General features: G+C 35.3%; 1 protein-coding gene across 1 annotated transcript in view; it reads left to right on the top strand.

Moving 5' to 3' along the window:
* Window positions 1-20,041, top strand: part of LOC146588353 (cadherin-18-like) — a 170,922-nt gene that overhangs the window by 134,384 nt on the left and 16,497 nt on the right. Inside the window, 5 exon segments of the mRNA XM_085318113.1 lie at window positions 2,601-2,737; window positions 9,463-9,486; window positions 9,489-9,551; window positions 14,273-14,394; window positions 19,163-19,280. Coding sequence (XP_085174239.1) covers window positions 2,601-2,737; window positions 9,463-9,486; window positions 9,489-9,551; window positions 14,273-14,394; window positions 19,163-19,280 — 464 coding nt within the window.

Here is a 20,041-nt window from a genome sequence, read left to right as displayed (position 1 = left end):
CATAAGTTTCATATATAGGGGCAGATATTTGTCTTTTTTGTTTCTGCGGTTTACTCAGGGAGGAAGAGGTAATAATATGTCATAATTGTGAATCAGAGGGAGAGTGATCTTAAGATTTTAAATTTTTTTCTTGTTTAAGTGCACTTTGAAATTCTGTCTAATTTTAAACTTCTATAGGCAAATGCTAAACAGCCCTATTTTCTTATGGTTCTGTGATTAGCACAAGACTGACTCACAAAGTAGTCACTGTGCCTGCTTTTGCTAGTAAGTAATCAGTGTCTACAGCAATAAATGTTTGCGGGGCAATACTCTTGTCTTATAAATTGCTGTGGATTGGGTCTATGTATTCCATAAGGACAGGTCAGTGAAGCATATTTTTTAGCAAATAATTCTTGTCATTATCAGGACAGCTCTAGAGTCAAGAATAACAGGGCCATAGTAAGAGAGAAGGAATTATTTTTTATCGTTGCAAATCTGGGTGTAAGCTATATCAGTAAAGGTTTCTTTTAAGGTCTCCAGGAAAATTATTTGAGGGACCATTATGCTTCCTCAGATTTCTCTGTCAGTATTCCAGTTCATCATATAAAGATGTTTGTGTATATGTGCACTCTCCATCTCACCCAACACTGTCAGATGTTCACTATTTCTCCCTTTAATAGTTATACAGTCAACATGCTCCAAAAATTTGTCATAACTCAGCTTTCCTACACTTCTAGACATAAGGCATAAGGCATGAAAGGACTTCTCCACTGAGGGGTGTATTTTCTGAACATAGTTCAAATTTCAAAACAATTCTTTGAAAAGCACTACAGCTTTACGCACTTTTAGAGGTTGAGCTCCCGCTGGCTCCAAGGTTGCATTAAATCTAGTAAAAGGTAGTGCTAGCTGTGTGTATACGAGATGCAACTTTTCCATGAGTACTAGCACAATCTTTCTAAACATTTCTGTGACAGTGAGGAATAAAGTGTTCTCACATGTTGGTAGTCAATGAGCCACACACAGGTTCTGACTGTAGCTTAGATAGAAGACAGTGAGCTAAATCCAAAGAAACTTAGAATGGATAGGCACTGTGGTCTGCCATCTCTCAGTCTCAGAATATGAAGTCTTTTCCTCAGTTTCTCCCATGGGAGCAGTTTCACTCTTAAGGATATTAAGAGGAAAGAAGGAAAGAAAGAAAGCAGGAAGAAAAGATTTTCTAGCCTAGTTTTAACAGCTTTTAATTCTAGTTCCTGAACTATAGCTCTCTGRTTCTTGAGGATACTGAGAGTGTCAAAAGGTCTTGAGTGCCACAACCCAAACCAGCATATTATAAGGCAAATGTACAATGGTTCTTGCGTGTGGGAGAGGGGGGTTCAGATCCTCTTAAGTAAAGACAATATAAACGAAATCATCACATCCTAGCTGTCTTATCCACTGTGTCTTATCCTCTGAACAGTTAGGGTGACTCACTCAAATTGCTGCCTCCTCCTTTAGTGCTCCATTTCCTTTGCTTTTTCACAAGTCACATTTTACTTTAATGCATCAATGAAATGTTCACTTGTTTGTTTGTTTTTCCTTTCCACAAATAGTCTAAATAAGTGCATTGTGAGAGAAATAAAACCGAAGTTATTTTAATTGTTTTGAGCTTGACAGCCTTTTTGAGCACCACTCTATTCATTAGTTGGCAATTACATTTTTGGTGATGTATAAATAGGAATTGACACAAATAAATCATTTCGGCCTATATATAGCTTCCATATATTAAAAACTTCAGCGAATGAAAGCATGGCTGACAAATTATCATGAAAAACAATTATGGTATATAAAAGACTTGGCATCTTTTTCCTTATTTTTCTATCAAGTCTGAAGTTAGCAAAGAAGGCTTGATAAAAGTCTATAATTGCTTTGTTTGTTAAAAGCTATCGTAAATGATTTAGGCTTTGAGGGGAAAAAAAAAAAAAGTCTTGTCAATCTCTTCTTTTGTATTCCCTCAGTTGGCTTCCATTACCCACTTCAAGGTTTTTACTTTCTCTGCCAGGCAAGGTGCCAAGAAGCCAAGGGGGTTAAGCAGGCTTAGTTCTGCTTCTGGTCTTATGTCAATTACAGCTCTGTCAATCTGCTGTTTCTGCGACCAATCCCCATAACGTTCATCTTCATAATGGTTCATTTCGTCATGTTTCAAAGATCATGTTAGGAAGACGTACTTCACTGCAGGTACCAGCATTGAGCATGCTGATTTGCAATGACAAGCGAATAATTAATGGAAGAGTTACCTCTTTCTGTTTTCTTTTACCTTTCCATTTTATATTTTTTGTCAAAAAAAATTAAGTACTATCTTAATTTTAACATAAGTGTATGCTATTGTGTAAAATATCTGCTGGCAGTTTTTTGTCTTTCTGACTTACGGAGGAAGCCTTGTTTTCTGTCAAAAAAATCAAGTAACATCGTGAAGGAAATGAAAGAGTTGTTTTAGGTGCCTTGATAATGTGGAATTTTTTTTAAGGTGCTTTTTTAATTTCTAAGGTTTTTAAAAGCTTACAAATAATATTCTTATGTAGATTTCTGTTATTTTGGATGATATATAGCTCAACAAATATATGTACTGTTTTATTTCTTTACAGATATTTCATTGATCATAACACAGAAGAAGATAGGTATTTCACCATTGATGCTAGCACTGGGACCATTAAGACTGCCAAGATCTTTGACAGAGAGGAAACATCTCAGTACAACATCACGGTGTCTGCTTCTGAGATAGGTAAATAACACGTTTGGTGCATAATTTTAAGGAAAAGCTTAGAAAGGAAAGGATTAATATTTAATACAAGAAACACTGTCTTGGGACATTAGGTTCTTTTCAATACCAGCCTCTTTTTAACCAGTTTTGAATAAAGGCAAATTTTGTGTGTGTATGTAACTTCTCTAATTCCATGAAACAAAAACAAAACCGTACATGTTTATGTGATTTTATCTATATAAATTTACCACATTTTTCTGTATGTGGTAGAAGGCTGTCAAGTTACCTAGAAACATTTTCAGCCGTTATGTGTCTAGTCTGTCCCATTTCTATATCATGTTTCGTGTATCTCAGAAGATAACACTAGTATAGTTTTATCTGAGAAATTCTTTCTTGCCTCTTGTATGTGCTATTAACCTTGTATTTGTGAGTTACACATTAAGTATGCCAAATTTAACTTACATCTGACTGCTACCTATTAGCTGTTGATTATCAGGGTGTACATCTGGCCTTTTAATAGGCAAATTTCCAAATAAAGGTATGATAAATATTTCTGGTACATTCAAAAGTCCTCAGTCAAATCTGATGAAATTCCATGGCCTCAGACATGCTACAGTCAAGAAATGTTTTGACTAAGTAGTCCCAGATAAATATTTTTACATGAGGCAGGCACAATTCAGAAAACAATTTAAATAAATACACATTTCAGTTATAATTTTTATTACAGGATCTTATTTTCGGCACAGAATTAAGAAACTCAACCAAGCAAACAAAAGAAACCTCAAGCTGGATCAGTATATCCAGTTATGTTAAGTGCTGTTAGTGATACAGTCTTTCAAAGGCAGCAGTGATTTTGATCCAGAACATGAACTACTTTATGTGTATTCTTTCTCTTATTCTTTTACTATTTTTTTTTTCCTTTTGGTGTATTCCATCTTTACTAGATGATGCAATACAGGTTTTACCTGTAAAAAGTGCCAYTGATGTTAGTGGTTTCCCTCTGCTTTCATCTACTTCATTTCCTGATTAAAATGGAATCTGGTCTACCACTATACTACTAGCATTAGTAACACATGCATATTTTATAAGGGCAACAGATTATTTTTGATTAATGTGCCTGCTTTTGCTATTGAGTTAACATTTTGAACTAAGTAAATTTCTATTGTAAATAGTGGAATCTAGAGTTTTATAGTTAGTCCTTAAAAAATGTAACAGCAGAGACCTTAGAGTGCTTTACAATGTCTTTGCATAATATCTAATTTCAGTGTACCACACACTAAAATAATTTAGGCCTAATCTTAAACAGGTAAGAGTGAATGTGAATGAGTAACCTGCACGATGTACCCTCGGCAAGTGAATTTTAATTAAGAGCTACATTGGAACACACTAGAAAGGGAAAGGAGTAGTCACTAGACTTTTGGGGAAAACATCCAAATGTACTTATTTTGCAGAAATAAATAGCATTAAACTTCAGTGTTGCTTTCTATACATTATTTATTTTACATAGTCAAGTAAGTGGTACTACACATACCATGCTAAAAAAGATTATGCTTATGACTAAAATAAAATGGAACGAATAATGAGGATGAAATACCCTTTTTTTAAAGACATCCTTCTTAGAATTTTCCATTCTAGGTCCCATTTGTTATGGGAAAGCATGGATGTTGCTCTTCCCCATGCATTGCTCCTTACTAGTAAAGTTGAGAATGGAAAGATAAGTAAAAATTCTCATATAAAAAAAGGAAGAGACAGCAATGAAGAAGAGAGAGATGTATGACAGACTGACAGACAGCATAAATGATAGCCTTCCCTTGTGTCCGCTTTTTCTTGGGTTGTTTTCTTATATAGAACAATTTAAAAATTACAACAACAATGCTATATTGTACCAAATCCATTGTGAAATCAGTAATTGGAGCTATGATACTAGCCCTTACTGCAAACTGCTTATAGTACTAAGGAATGAGAAAGTTGGTAACATAGTACTATGTTTTTCATTAGAGGATCTATAGACTGTATTTGGGGTGGAGGGTTGGACTAAAGTTGCTGAAAACGGGATTTAAAAATATGGTTTAACTTAGATTTATTCATATTTCATTAACTTATTTGAATTCTTTGATAAAGTTTATCAAGTAGTAATTGAAAGAGGAAGGAGATGATACAATTTGCTTGGCTGTACAAAAGTCTTTTGATCAAATCTTTGATAAGAGTGAGGAAAATAAGAAAATAAAGAGCAAGAGGAGCGAGTTTCATAAAAGATGAAAGACTRATTCAGAGAAAAGAAATAGAGCCTTTGTGAATAGTTGTTTCTTTGGGAGTGGAAAAAGTTCAGGTTGAGTTGTTTTAAGGATTGATATAGGATGAGTTTCAATTAGAATTCTTTATAATGATAGCATGCATGAAATGGGCAGTCAGATTCCCAAATAACCAGCTTAGCTGCTGCACGTAATGAAAACTGAGTGAAACTCATGCATATGCATGTAAGTGAAACCAAGGCATATTTAAGTACAGGCTACATAAATGAACTGAGAGAACAGTTAGTTCTATTCCTCTGAAAACTGGCTGAACAGCCAGACTCAGAGGGTTGTTACCACTGTCCCAAATCCAGCAGGGGGCCAGTCACTAATGGTATGGGATCAGTACTTGGGCCAATACTGTTTAACATCTTCGTTAATGACCTGGGTGATCGGGCAGAGTGCAACCTCAGCAAGTTTGCTGATGATGCAAAACTGAAAGGAGTGCCTGATAGTACCAAATGGTTGCTCTGCCACTCTGCCATCCAGATGCACCTCCACAGGCTGGAAAATGAGCCAACAGAAACCTCATTAAGTTCAATAAAATGAAGTGCAAAGTCCTGCACCTAGGGAGGAATAACCTCATACACTAATACAGGCTGGAGACTGACCTGCTGGCAAGCAGTGCTGCAGAGTTGAAGGTCTTGGTGGACAAACTGATCATGAGCCAGCAATGTGCGCTTGTGGCAAAGGTGATCACTGGCATCCTGGGCTGCATTAGACAGAGCATCACCAGCAGGTCAAGGGAGGTGATCTTTCCCCACTACTGAGCCCTGGTGAGGCCACACCTGGAGTACTCTGTCCTCTGGGAAGGTCTGTGCTCCCCAGTACAGGAGACACAGAGCTACTGGAGCGAGTCCAATGAAGGGCTACAAAGATGGTTAAGGGACTGGAGCATCTCTCATATGAGAAGGGGCTGCAAGAGCTGACCCTGTTCAGCCTGCAGAAGAGAAGACTAGGGGACTGTATATCCAGATGTATAAATATCTGATGAGAGGGATTAAGGAAAACAGGGACAGATTCTTCTCAGTGGTGTCCAGTGAAAGGACAGGAGTCAATGAACACAAACTGAGATAGAAGAAATTCTGTTTAGACATAAGAAAAAGGTTTTTTTACTGTGGGGATGGTCAGTCGCTGAAGATGTTGTCCAGAGAGATTGTTTAGTCTCCATTCTTGGAGATACTCAACACCTGTCAGGACACAGCCTAGAGCACCCTACTTTAATTAACCCTGCTTTGAGCAAGGGAGGTGGACCACACAATTTCCAGAGATTCCTTCCAACTGCAACTCTTCTGTGCTTCTGTTATATTGGAACCTGTTGAAATACACTGGTAAGGGAAAAGGGGGRTCATATCTCACAAGTGCTGATGTTTTCCAAATGAAAATAGGTGATTTTATAAGTAACTGTGAGAYGTTCAATTAATGTTTCTCTCTAATATATAGTAATGCTGATAAAAACAACAGCAAGAACAATAACAGGAAAACCCAAAGCCATAGCAGTGCAAGAGACAGGTATTGCTAAAATATAAATGAACAAACTTCTGCCAATTCCAAAGCCAATTCCAGTTTTTTTTAAAAAAAAATTTGTACTTTGAAGTTTTCAAAGCAGTGGTGCAAAACTTTTGTGCTCAATAGGAGGGATATAAAAGCTGTGGCAGAACATAAACTCTAATGAATGAAGGAATTCAGAGAATAGCCTGTTTTGAGAATTAGACTGAGAATATCTTTCACCAGAAATTACTACTTAGAAGCAAAGCAAGAAAGACCTTTTCAGGAAACTCATTTTGGGATATAATTCTAACAATTGAACTAACTCTTTCTGAGATCRAGCACAAACTTCTATATATTTCATCTGAATGATGTTAAGGCACAAGATTACTGCGGGTCATAAAGTACTGGACATTTGTAAGGATAATAATATCCCTGGCTGTAACACAAAACCTAATTTTTCAAAGAGATGTAAGTGTTTATATCTCATAGCGGATCTAACCATTTACATTTCGGGGATCTAGAAGACACCTTTGGAGGGGAGTTTTCCATATCTTTCTCTTATACAGCTGGTAATTACCACTATGGAAAATCTTCCATCTTTCCTTCTCCACATGCATTCCTCAAACCAGTTTCACAGGAAAAGATAGCAGAGTGCTGATGCRGAGCAACAGTTCACTGACAAAACATGCAGTGCCCGGTGAGGTGGTATTGAAAGGATCCCAGGGAAATACAGTCATTACAAAACCTACATGAGGACGTAACTTTTTGATGTAGTTTTGCAGTGAGCCAGTAAAGCCTTATCAGAATTTAAAAATGTGAAAAAGCAGGATAGCTCACAAGAATCAGAGTTTGTAACAGCTGATAACAATTTGGTTAAAAGCATTAAAGTGGATGCTCTACTTATAAGTAATATATTCTATTGTATTCTRTTGTATTATTGCATTATATACAACTTACGTATGTGATACATATATATATTTATAGCATATTTTTTATCATTTTTGAGTATTGCTAGAAACAGAAATAATCATACAGAAAGATATATAATTCAGAGAAAAACAGAGCGCACAGAGAGAAATAATAATTCCTAGCAAAACTATACAAAAAAATCTGAGATTTTGAATGGATGTTGGAAGTCCTATAATTAGGTAAAGTAAATAAATATATAAGGTATATCATCAGGCTGAGGTGGGGTTAAATGTTTTCTTCAGGTGCACAGAAATACTGTCACATGAAATCATTGAACACCAAATTATGCAAAAAATTTGGTCAGCTCATTTTCATGTTTTTCAGTTGGATTGCAGCAAAAAAGRGGTGTTATTCTTTTATTCACATGATTTTGTTAGGAGATTAAAATACTTTTTTCTTATGATAGTGCTAGATGAGACAGTCATGTGGAGGAGTAGAGACAAAGTGACAGTGTAAAGAAAATAGAATAAACTTTCTAATACTTTTCAGATGCACAATGTTTTATTTTGCAGGAAGTGTACTTTCACATAAGTGTGAAAACCAAAGGGAAAATATGCAATTCATGTGTGTTTATTTTGAAACAGATAAAACAATACGTGTATTACCTGAAGGAAATAAGTCTGTGAAGTAATATCTTCTTGGCATGTAGCATAGAAAGCATGAGGAAATAGCAGGAATTGATAACATTTATTTTCTCATTTCAAACTTTTCCCCATAATCAAGAATAACTTTAATGGCTTGTGTCAAATATTTAATTAAAAATAAATTTAAATTCAAGCATTTCAGAGATCTAAAAGAAAGTARTATAAATCAGAACAAAGTGTTGTGACAATGTTTTAATATCCTAACTCTCTRTATCAGTGGACAGCAGGATGATTGTCTGTTTAATATTAGTGAGTTTTTGCTAGCTTTGTGTCTTAGTGAATTTTTCTGTACGGTGAATATAACATTTCCTTATAGTGCTATTTGGTTTGTAATTTTTTTCTCAAAAGCAATTTTTTTACAAACCAAAGAGCAYTGAAATAAGGAAATTCACTGCACTTTCAGAATTCACTCTACTGATTTAACATCAGTACAAGGAAATGTGGTCTTTTATATTTTTCTGCTACATTTGTAGTTATCTCTATGGAGAGATACATTATAGAAACAGAAACTAAATTGTTATCTTCCCCTGCCCCTGCCAAGATCACGTTCATTATTCATCTTTGACCTCACCTGCACTGTGCCTGCTAGCTCAGTTTCGGAAAGACTTTTGGTATTGGTAAATTTCCTGAGCTGGTAAAGTTCCTTAATTTCTGAGAAATAATCTGCCACAAAAATATTTCCTACTTTCTCCCTAATGTGGACCAGATTAAAGTAGATTTTAAAACTRGGAGGTCCAAGTTTGAAGACTATTTCACTCATAGTGTTGTGTCAGATTGGATATCTGATGTTTTTTTAGTGGCAAGAGCTAGAAACAGTCCATGTATCCTGTCTAAGCCTTCCAATGATACAGAGTTAATTTTCAGCTTTGACAATGGAACATAAAGTCACAATAAGCTGATTCATAGCAAAAATTGACATTCTTTTAAATGCACGTATCAATTAAATATCAAAAGTCTGCACAAAATAATTAAAAAAAAACCAGTTTTCTAAAGGCAGCTCATTCTCCATCCTGCTCAAGAAGTAATGCTGAGCTTCTAATTCCAAGTTTAATGCTTATTTCCCTGTTTATCTTGGTTTAGTCATTGGCTTCYAGGCATGATGGATTTTCTTCTCCTCTGTTTCTTTGGGGAAAGGTGTGAAAAGATATTACTACATTGTCATCTGAAGATGGTATAGGGTATGGCTCTTCCTGACCTCTCTTGGTGTTCCAGTTGGGCCTGCATTTAACAAAGTTCATTCGCCTGCGCCTCTGGGCTCTGATAAATGCAATGTTCCCAGTGATGGTAGCTACCAAGATGGGTTCCTGAAGAAGAGACAGTCTTTGGGATCTCGTGACATTTTCCCACTCAGGGCTTTGTGAATCAGTACCAGAATCTGAAATGGACACATTGTTGGCCACAGAACCAGTGCAGTTGGTGGTGCCCTGATCTACTCAGGAGGTGAGCACCAGCATTGTCTGTGAGCTGTAGAATCTTGCTTGCATTAAGGCAGAGAGAGTTGCTAGCTTGAAAGTGCTAAATGTTCTAACTCTACTGCAATGCTGTTATTGCTACTATTGCTCCTGTTGCTGCTATTCCTACTTCCACTGCTAGCATGATTGAAGAGAGGTGTCAGTGTCTCCAGGCTTGTGTTCATCAATGAAAAGTCAAATTTTTACTGYAGGAGAAAATAAAAATGTTTTCTAGCCAGCTTCAGATAACAACATTTTAGAAGAACCACTACCTTAAAAAAGCAGAGTAGAATGTTAAGTTATTATTAGGTTCTGTGTAATCTTTTGCATTACTAGCAAACTTAGTTATCACATATAAACCATTCTGAATGAATTCCAGTAATTTCTGAATATTGGCATTATCACTTAAATACAAAACATTCTTCTATTATTTTTGTTATGTGTCTATAGTATATTTTATCCTTGCTATATCTGTATTTAGTCTTCTAATGTATCAGAACTAATCACATAAGCTTATTAGGTAAGTAAGATGAATACTTCTCTGTAAAAAATACCAGAATAGATACTTGCACATCCTAAACATTGGCTTGCCTTGTAGGATCTTCAAAAGGTGTCACAACCAAAGAGATTGTAGCTATTGCAGTGATTAAGACTATTAATTAATTGTAATGATGAAAATCATGGACATCAGTTCTGCATCCTAAACTGTGYGAAAAATTTTGTTTTAGATGGGTCCTAGATACACATCTAAAATCATTCCTTTGTAAAATCCTTYACCCTGCTTGAAAGAGTCTGCTTGTTCAGACTTACTGTGGATTAAATTTTTCACTCATTTTAACTATACTAGTTTCACTTTAAAAAAAAATATCTTGGTGTCAGGGCAGTTATTCTGGATGTCACTCCAGTTAGGTCTTATKTTTATTGAAGTGCATGAGAATTTTGTTAGCATGCAAAGGAAATCTCTGATTGCAGAAGTTGTATTAAAAGGAAGCGTTTGTCTTAAATAGAGGTTTTGAAGTTTGCCCACACAAATTAAATGAAGAGAGGATTCAAAATTCCAAATTGGCTGTTGATAAGGATTTATGTAAGTTCACAAACAACTTGCTGCTTGAGAGACTGATTCCCAATGAAATTGATTCGTTTTACAAATATTTGGTATTCTAGCTGAAGAACTATTTATTCTGAGAAAATTCTTCAAGCGTAAGAAAGCAAGCCACTAACGTAGGTGAATCAGAACAATTTCTGCTTCAGTTGTCCCTTAAAACAGTGAGCATTCACTTCAAAACATCTACTCTTGAGGCATARTGCTAATAGGATACAGAATGAATCTGGCTGTTTTATAATGCACAGGCCTGAAATGTGTGTCAGCGCTGATTATCTCAAAACTGAGAATCTGCCAAACTATTGCAAGAAGTTTGTCTAATTAACAAAAATGTACTACTAATTGGACTAGTTATTAGAGAGGTTTGTAAGATGCAGGTGAGTTGTGCACCTCCTGAAGGTTGGTGTTTAGATTTATTTTATAAAACCAAACAAAACCTGAAAACAAATATGCTTGTAAGAGGACTTTAGTAATTCAATCTCATTCTCTTCCCCCTTTATAAACTGTGCTGTCACTTTGCGTACATACTGATCTAGAGTACACAATTTGACAAGCTTCAAGACTGGTATGGTAAATGATGTTAGTATTTTCCCTGTTAGCATTTTGTCRTGAGTAGGCTGTCAGTGTGAAAATCTACCTGCAAAGGTCAAAAATCCCATGAGGTAACTGCTTCCAAAAATATGCTAGAAATACCCTGTGCATTAAGAATAGTTTTGAACTAGCAAGGTAGGGTAAGGTAAATATGAGTTCTTTGTACTGCAAAACAGCTACAGAAGAAACAAAGGTAAATTCTCTGAATCAGCAGGTGAAAAAAATGCAAGTTCAGCATGGATTAAACAGGTGCCTCTGTGTAGTAGTGGCAGGCCTACAAGAGGTCGATGTTCAAGGTGGGGCAAAGGAGTCTGACATACTGTACTGAAAGAAAGAAAGTTACCTGTTCTTGTCATCTGTTGGAGTAAAATGTTTGAATTTTTTTCCACCAGTAACTATTCCAAATATGCCGGACTTATGGAACAGTTAATTCTCTCTGGTATCCTCTACCCTGTGCTCTTCCTGCTTTTTTACTCTTTTCCTCTTAGATATATTACACCCCCTTCTAGCTTTGAAGCTGACCCTGCTTTGAGTCAAGGACTAGCTCGTTACTTCCAGAGGTCCATTCCAAACAAAATTTTTCAGTGATCTTACAACTATCTGATAATCACAACTTTTTATGCCAACAGCTTCTTCGGACTTTTTCTAGTGCCAAAATCTTCGTTTTCCTCACTGAAGTTGATGAATCCACTCCCAAATGGATTTATTCCTCCTTAATCATTACTGTGATCTCCAYCTTCCATCTTCGTACGGTCCTTTCTTGTGCTTCCCCTTTGTCTGCTTTGCCTTCTTACTTTAATTTATAGCACTTTCTAGTTTGCGTATTTCACGGGCTGTGTGCAAAAGGCTCCTGAAGAAGTCCAGAATAAGGCTCCTTTGTGCTACAGATCATCTCTAGATCAACTATCAGCTATTTTTGAGATCAGGTCCTGTAATTATTATTAGAGGATTATTGTAATTGTGTTSTCTGATTGCACTGGCAGAGGAAGTTAGCTAAATGAGATTGTTAGCTATATTCCAGTGAGCAGTAAGAAAAATTTTCTCTCTTATGGCTTGTGCTGTTCTGCACAGCCTCATAAACTACTTCCAGGGTAGGGCCAAACACCTTTTCCTGTTAGTACTCCCAACTTTCTATATGTAAAACTGGATCTTCTGGAGAAAAACTTCATTTTCTCCATTCAGTAATGAAAGTAAAGAGAGGTCAGTGTCTCTTTTCTTCCAATTGCTTAGTGAACAACCAGGTGTCATTATTTATCACCTCCACTTCATATATTCCTGTTATTCTTCCATTCCTCAAAGATTCCTGCTAAAGGTATTTTCTGGAGATGATAGGCATTAGCCTTGCATGAGCACAGTGGGAAAAGCCTACTTTAGTTTCTTGGTTGATATGTTGTAATGGTATTCATAGTCTTGGGTCAAGCTGAAAATACAAGCATTTAAGGAAGATTTAAGCACAAAAATGAAATTTGCAAATCTATAACTGTCTTCTGAATGTGTTCATGTAATTTGAATTTGACTTTGAATTAACAATAATGTTAATTGGGAACAGAGGTTCCTATCTAATCTAGTCTTCTTTTTCTATCTGCTATTTTGATATCTATTCCATTCTCATTTTTTACTTAAGGGGATAACTGACTAAGTTCCAAAACTGAGTAAAAGTCATCAGCCAAACGTGATAATAGTCAAGAGGGAGAATGTGAAATATCTGAGAAGAACTAGGCCTCAGGATCTCTGACTAGTATCCCAGATAAAAAGAAGTTAAATCTGTCACTTTTTAAAAATAAACTTATGTATTGTCATATATTCTTTCAGTGGGAGGCTCTTTAGTTGGTAGCTTTGAAGTCAAATACTTGCCTAATCTAATCAATGTTTCTGAGAATTCTGAGCAGAAGTCATCAAAGGCATAACAAATCTAAAGAGGCATTTCACAAATGACCCTTCTTTGACAGGTACACGATGTGGATTAATTAAGACAAAAATAACAGGAAAACAAGGGACTGTTAGTGTTTCTTTTTTATTATTATTCTCCTCATGAACATACACAGACATACACACATTAAAAACATCAATCTGTAAGACTCAGTTCTTCCACCTCATTGTGTTAGAATTGACTTTGCTGTCTTGTATTCATCATTTCACTTAATTGGCGAAAGTAGAATTGTCATGTAGAAAATGGATTGATATTTATATGGACTCTAGAAGATGTTTTTAAAAGCTAATTATAAAAAGTTCTTGATATGTAATTTTTCAACAAAATGAAAATTTATGTATAGTAGTGAGAGCAAGAGGACTGGAGATTAAGAAAACCTGATTTTTTCCCCCCATTTTAGACTGTAAAGTGTACTCTTATTGAAAAGATTATGTTTATTCTGCTTTTTTGAGGGGGAGCTCTTTTTTGATGGTCGCACAAGTACAGATTATAACCTAAGACACCATTAGTTAAACCTTCATGTTCTGTCGCTGATCCTGAATTTTTGCAGCCAAAACAAGTCTCCCATTATCTGCTCTGTGTAATAGCCTGATAACTTGCAAGAAATCTGGAGTCAGGCTTGGGAAGATGGTTTATATATGGCTGTGGATTTATATTTTCTTGTTATTATATTTCCTAAAATATTTGAAGGACTGAGGAAAACAAGATGCTTACTGTTAGATTTTATTCAACACTGTGATGATACTTCTACATTAATTACAAAGCATTTGATTGTATTTTGACATAGGGCATGACAGTATGTGGAAAAACTCCAACAACTTKCTTCCGCTTAAGTTCCAGAGTAACTTGTATTTTGTTGATAAAACAGTGACTTAAGATGCATATTATGCTTTTTTACTCTTTTTTTTCCAAAACAGGTAATGAAGCTCAGCAAACAATATCATTATGAAGTTCTTGCTACCTAAAGTTCTGCAGGTGTATTTAGTTCTCAYTGAATTAATTGTGTTAAGAAAATGTGTTTAGATTGAGGATGTCACTGATGATTGAATATTTCAAAAGGCTTAATACACCCTTGTGTATTTTACAGACAACCCTGGGCTAGTGAGCCATGTTCCAGTTGGCATTAGAATCCTGGATGTCAATGACAATCCTCCAGAGCTCGCCAGAGAGTATGAGATAGTTGTCTGTGAGAATGCAAAACCTGGTCAGGTAACTCTSACAGTTATTTTTCTCCCAATGAGTGAGATGATTGATTATTTTGTTTCTGTTTATGCCACATCTATAAGAAGGCAATATGACAGTATCACTGGTGACAATAAGACTTCCCATTTACGTATACTGAATTTCACCTCTCTTTGTATGGCCTGGCTCCTGAGTATTAGGTCTTTACTATCAGCCTTTCTTTTTTTCTACCTCGAATAACTCTGTATCACAAGTAGACTTRGTCACCTAATTTATTCATAATCTTTTACAAGACAATATGCTGATCAGCAAGTGGCCCAGCATAAATCTCTATGAAATGCCTTTCAGTGTKGGAACAGATCATTTACAGAAAAGACCTTATTTCCTGCTCTTAGGAACTCTTTTCTTAGGAGCTCTTACTCAGAGGCCCTGTCAAAARCCTTTGAAATCTAAGTTGGTCTTATCAACTGAATATCTCACATTAATATGCTTATTAAAGCAAAAATAATAACTTTTGTGAATACCTCAAATAAAGCCAAATATAAGAGAATGAAGACTTATAAAAGACTAATTATTAAAAAATGTGAAATTCTCTTTAAATAGTAATTGCAATTGTCATCAACATATTATAATTTTTTAAAAAATAKGTAACTTAAAGCATATCTTCAATAAGCACACAGCAAAGCCAGCTGGGAAACGYTCTGTTTGCCTTGAGATTTTTTGAGTCTCTAATGCCTCTTACTAGCAAAGTTTTAACCGTCCAAAAGTAGTTTTTTGTTTGTGGAACATTACGAGAGAGATRTTTAAAGGATCAACCATGTTTTATTGTAATAGTATTTGCTGCTGATTTGTGTTAGCATTGTGTTTCTCTTCGGAGCTACTGTTCCTAGCATGAATGATTCTGTGACCTCTGCAGCACTGCAGTTTAACACCCAAGATTAATGAAAGCATGAAAGACTCTATAAGCAGGAGGTTGATAGGAAGCTGGATTAGCATCTTGGTGTATTTTCTAAACTAGCAGGACTGCATTATGTACATGTCATCATATACTAATTTTTATTTGTATAGCACAACAAAACTTCAGAGAAGAGTGTGATACCAGTGCAGTACAAAAAAAAAAAAAAANAAAAGAAAAAATATCACAAAAGTATATGGCTCTTGCTCAGAAAATCTTACTGTCTAGCTTAAGAAAGGAAATGACAGTGTTCAATAAGCATTAAGGAGGGACAGAAAAACAAGAATTACAGAATAAGACAACTGTTCCATATGCTAAAAAGTATGCCCAACTGGATGATTCTTAATCACTGAAAAGACATTATTTACTCTGAATTATCCATCATTGTGTGAGAATGATTCGGAAGATACACCACTAAAGAACAGATTCCATCAGATACTGTAGGTCCTTAGGGCATTTCTGCTTGACTAGTGCTTGTTATTAAGTTATTAGGCATCCAGGCTGGGCTCCTGCCCTGAACTGACCTCTAAGAGTTCTTATTTGTCTTCTCAGGAAATCTAGGGAGACTAGCTGCCTTCCGTCAGCCCTTAACTTAGAACTTAGCACTTAACTCTTGCTTTGAATTTATTGTGTGTAGAATAAACTGGTTGCTTTTGAAAAGCTTTTTGTGTTTTATTGCTTGTTTATTTTTGTGAGGAATATCTATGGAGAGAAATCACAGTATCATTTAATTTCACAACCTCTCTTTCCTTCATCCTTTTCCCTCCAATTTATTTACTTAAAAAAAAAAAGCCAATAAAACTTAAGGAAATGTACTTAAATGAAGCCCCTAAGRAAATTTCCGAAAGGAAAATCTGTGTCAGATTCAACATTTAAGTAAGTTATAGTTTTTTCTCTTAGCAGTCACCTTGTTGAGAAAATAAATGCTGTATCCAGATGAAGCCTAGTCGATATTATATATTAAAGTGGATTAAACATCTGTGGTTTGATCTCAGGTGGCATCCAGAGTTGGAGAACTCTGAGTTGTAGAAATATTCTAATTTTGTTAATAAATATCCAGAATATTTTGTGAATGATTATGAAATCAATCATTAGCCAGTAGAGGAAAATCAATTTTTGCAGTCTCTCACAAGGTAAAATTCTAACTTAAATTTTATTTTGCTGCTTCAGTTGTGACTTGTTTTATTATTTTTAAGAAAAGGAGAGCAAGTGGTGATATAAAAAAGTTAAAATACTGTGATCTGGAAAAATGAAGGCGTGTACTCTTGCTAGTTTTCTGAATATTTCCAACTTCAGTGTTTGTCCTGTCAGAGTATATAAGACTATTAAAATATATGATTAACTTTACTAGTCATATTTCATTATAGCACACCACTGATAATATTTTTCAGGTGTTTTTCAGAGGAATAATAATAAAAAAAGTGATAGTTGTGAAATGTAATTTCCCTGACAGTAACCATCAATATAAGTTAATACATGTTGTGTACACACACACGTGTACACACACACACACACACACACACACACACACACAACTACACGACTTTTTCAGAAACCCAGTGCGTAAATATTGTGCTGCCAGTATGAACTACCTCTGTCTGGGGTGCTGTTATTACCAATAGCCAAAGATTAGACCTATGCATCTAGGTAAGCCTATGCCATCTATGACAAGGTACACCTATGCCTCTGCTATAACCTCTTCATGTAAATTTACTTAATTATTGATTCAAGTCTGAAGCGGATCTGAGTAGAATTTAACACCTCTTCTTCTTCCTATTCAATTCGTCCGTCCTCCTTTCTTGAGATTATTTCTTTTCTGGTTATCGCTTACCTTTAAAAATGTAGCATAAGTCTTCATCACTTCATAGCTGTTAATGAGCTTTACCAAAGTGGAGGGTCTGTGTCTACATTCTTATTTTAATCAGATTTGGTAAGGTTAGCCTATTAAAAGTCTAATAAGTAGCTGTCCTATTATGAAGGGGTTAACAGTACATTTTGATATTGAGAGGATGCACACTTTTGTTTCAGATGTCTGAATAAATTTCTTTAAAATCTTCTTCCTAGAAAACATGAACCTTCATGAAAAGTTTCAAGTACATTTTAAAGTTAATAGACTGCACTGACGCCTTGATCAATGGTATTTTTTTTGCAAAATGGCATGCTTCTGGAGCAAAATGCTGTAAAATGTCACTGAACACTTTATGTAAGAGAGGGAAACAGGACAAAAGTTTATCTACTAGATTGTCAAAGAAAAGCTGAAAGTGCATAGCAAAATGACATATTTTTCACTGATAAACAATACTGAAGATTTATAAACAATATTTAATAAAATGCATGTCTTTTTTCCAAGATCCCTGATCTGAATTTTAAACAACTACTGAAAGTATTTATCAGTATTTTTCATAGTTGAGCAATAACAGAAACTGATACACTTGAAAATATTCTTCTTTCAACTATCCATTTTGGATAACTATCTGTTATCATCTCAAAGTTATCAGCTAAATAGGTATATGTTAGATAATCTTATGTTTTTGTTTTACATGTTAGTTGTTTCAGTTAYAGATATATGACCTTTTCAAAATTTGATACAGAATGTTTACCTTTTACCAAAAGTTTTTACCAAGGTTACCATGCCTTTCACACTTTAAGATTATACATGTTTCAAATCATCTTATTCTGCTATGGCTTGACAAAAAAGTATCAYGACAAATTTCAAAAATATTCTCAGCAATTATCGGCAATATAATTATCAGCAATTTTGTTAACTTGCTTAACAGTTTCAGACATATATAGTCTGTAGACTAATCACTGCAGTTTACTAGCTTCAAAATGTACTTTCTTTGTTTTGCTTCTCGTATGTGAATTGAGRTTGAGAACTGTGTGTTTTTTGCTAGTTTTAAAACAGTCAGGACCGCATGAGCCCTCACTGTTTAGATTTCAGGTTCGGTCCAGACAGAATGCAATTGAACCCTGAACAGAAGAATTCTCATGAGAAGAGCACTTCTCCCTTCCCCTTCTGCTTTTCCCTGTCAGCGCTGTGCAATGCTCTACTTTATCTTCACTGGATATATCACAAAAACATCCTTTATAAATTCTACTTTGGCACTCCAACTTCCATGCCCAGAGTGAATATAAAAGCAGAGGCAGAAACGTTGCTTGGTCATACATTTGAAAAGCTCAGCTCATTTGTGGTTGAAATCAAAATTCAAAAATCATTAGGGCTTTGAAAGGTAGAGGTCTTACCTTTCAAAGTGCCTCTCCAGTACATGGTTGCTACATCTAATTCTATTCTTTTGAGGCAAACCAGTAGTGGCTTCTGTTCCTCGTGTTCTCTTCTCTGACAATTTAAAGTTGATTCCTAGCAGAAATCTTAAATGGTGAGCTGGTATTATGTGTTGGTCATTTTGGTTATTATTTTCTCTTTACCAATATTAAAGTGCATCTAATTATTGGGGTGGCTAGCAAATGATGCTCTGCATAGACCTACCCTGTTCAGGCTCAATCTTGGTCCTATAAAAGTACATGTTTAGGCACAATTGTAATTCTGAAAGTCACCAGGAAGCAATGCAGATGATGAAAATCTCTGTACCAAGGCCTTGACCATATTAGAATGTCAGAAACTATAGATGTTTTAGATGCTTTTATCTAGCTCTGCAATAGGATTCCTAAAATATTTCATGCTAGAGAAATCAGGCTAATGGGCCAGTCATTTCATAGGTTGAATGTGGCAGAAGTCAAGTAGAAAATTACAGTAAGCTAAGTCTGAAAATCCTGCTGAGGTCAGGTAATATTTGGGTCAAGTTCAAATTTCAACACATTCACTCTTGATTTTTATTTCAGGTAATTCAGACTATCAGTGCAACTGACAAAGATAWCTCTGCAAATGGGGCAAGATTCCATTTTTCTCTTGATGAAGGGCTTTCTTTGAATCCTAACTTTACTCTAAGGGACAATGAAGGTAAATCAAAGCTATTAATCTGTAAGAAATGAGTGTGTTTTTTGGGGATGTTTCGTTGAACAGATCAATTTCCACATATTTCTTGACAGAAGAGTAAAACTATAATCTCTCATCACTGAACTGACTGATATAAGGGACGCGGTATATATACAAAATTTTGCAAACTGTGAATAATCACATATTCCCTTCCCTTTTTATATACATCTTACTTTAGCATTTATACATCATTTTTTTTCATACATTGAGCAATGTCTTTAAAAAATAGTTAATGAAAATATGCTGGCATTTTGGTCCATTTTTAGGTGAATAACACTGAGTAGATTCAGTAAAGTTTATTGCCCTCCTTAAAGGAAAAACTAAGAATTTAAGGATCATAAGAGGTTTAATTCTTACTTACTCTTACTAGTTTAATATCAAGAATATATCCACCAATGCTTCCTGGGTGATAATGTATCATGTCCTCCCTAACAAAGTATACCTAAAAAGGCTCAGTAAGAAAATCATAGCAAAGAGGCCCAGAGGGAAGAGTGCCTTCAGAGTCACCTAGCCAAGTCTTTTTGAACATTTCTTAAATAAAAGAACCATCTATAACCTTTCCAAAATACCAAAACAAACCTTGACATCTTGTTGGGTATTGCCCTATGGTTTTCGTTTTGCAGCCTGAGCCTTTAAATGCTCATCTATTGCTTTCATCTTGGTTTTTATGTATGTATGCATGGAGGGGGAAGGGGGGAGAAGGTGTTTGTAGATGTATAGAAAAA

This window comes from Rhea americana, unplaced genomic scaffold (genome assembly GCF_003343005.1).
Source record: "Rhea americana isolate MKP2758 unplaced genomic scaffold, rheAme1 scaffold_52, whole genome shotgun sequence".
Taxonomy (NCBI): domain Eukaryota; kingdom Metazoa; phylum Chordata; class Aves; order Rheiformes; family Rheidae; genus Rhea; species Rhea americana.
This window is presented reverse-complemented; position numbering and strand designations above follow the sequence as displayed.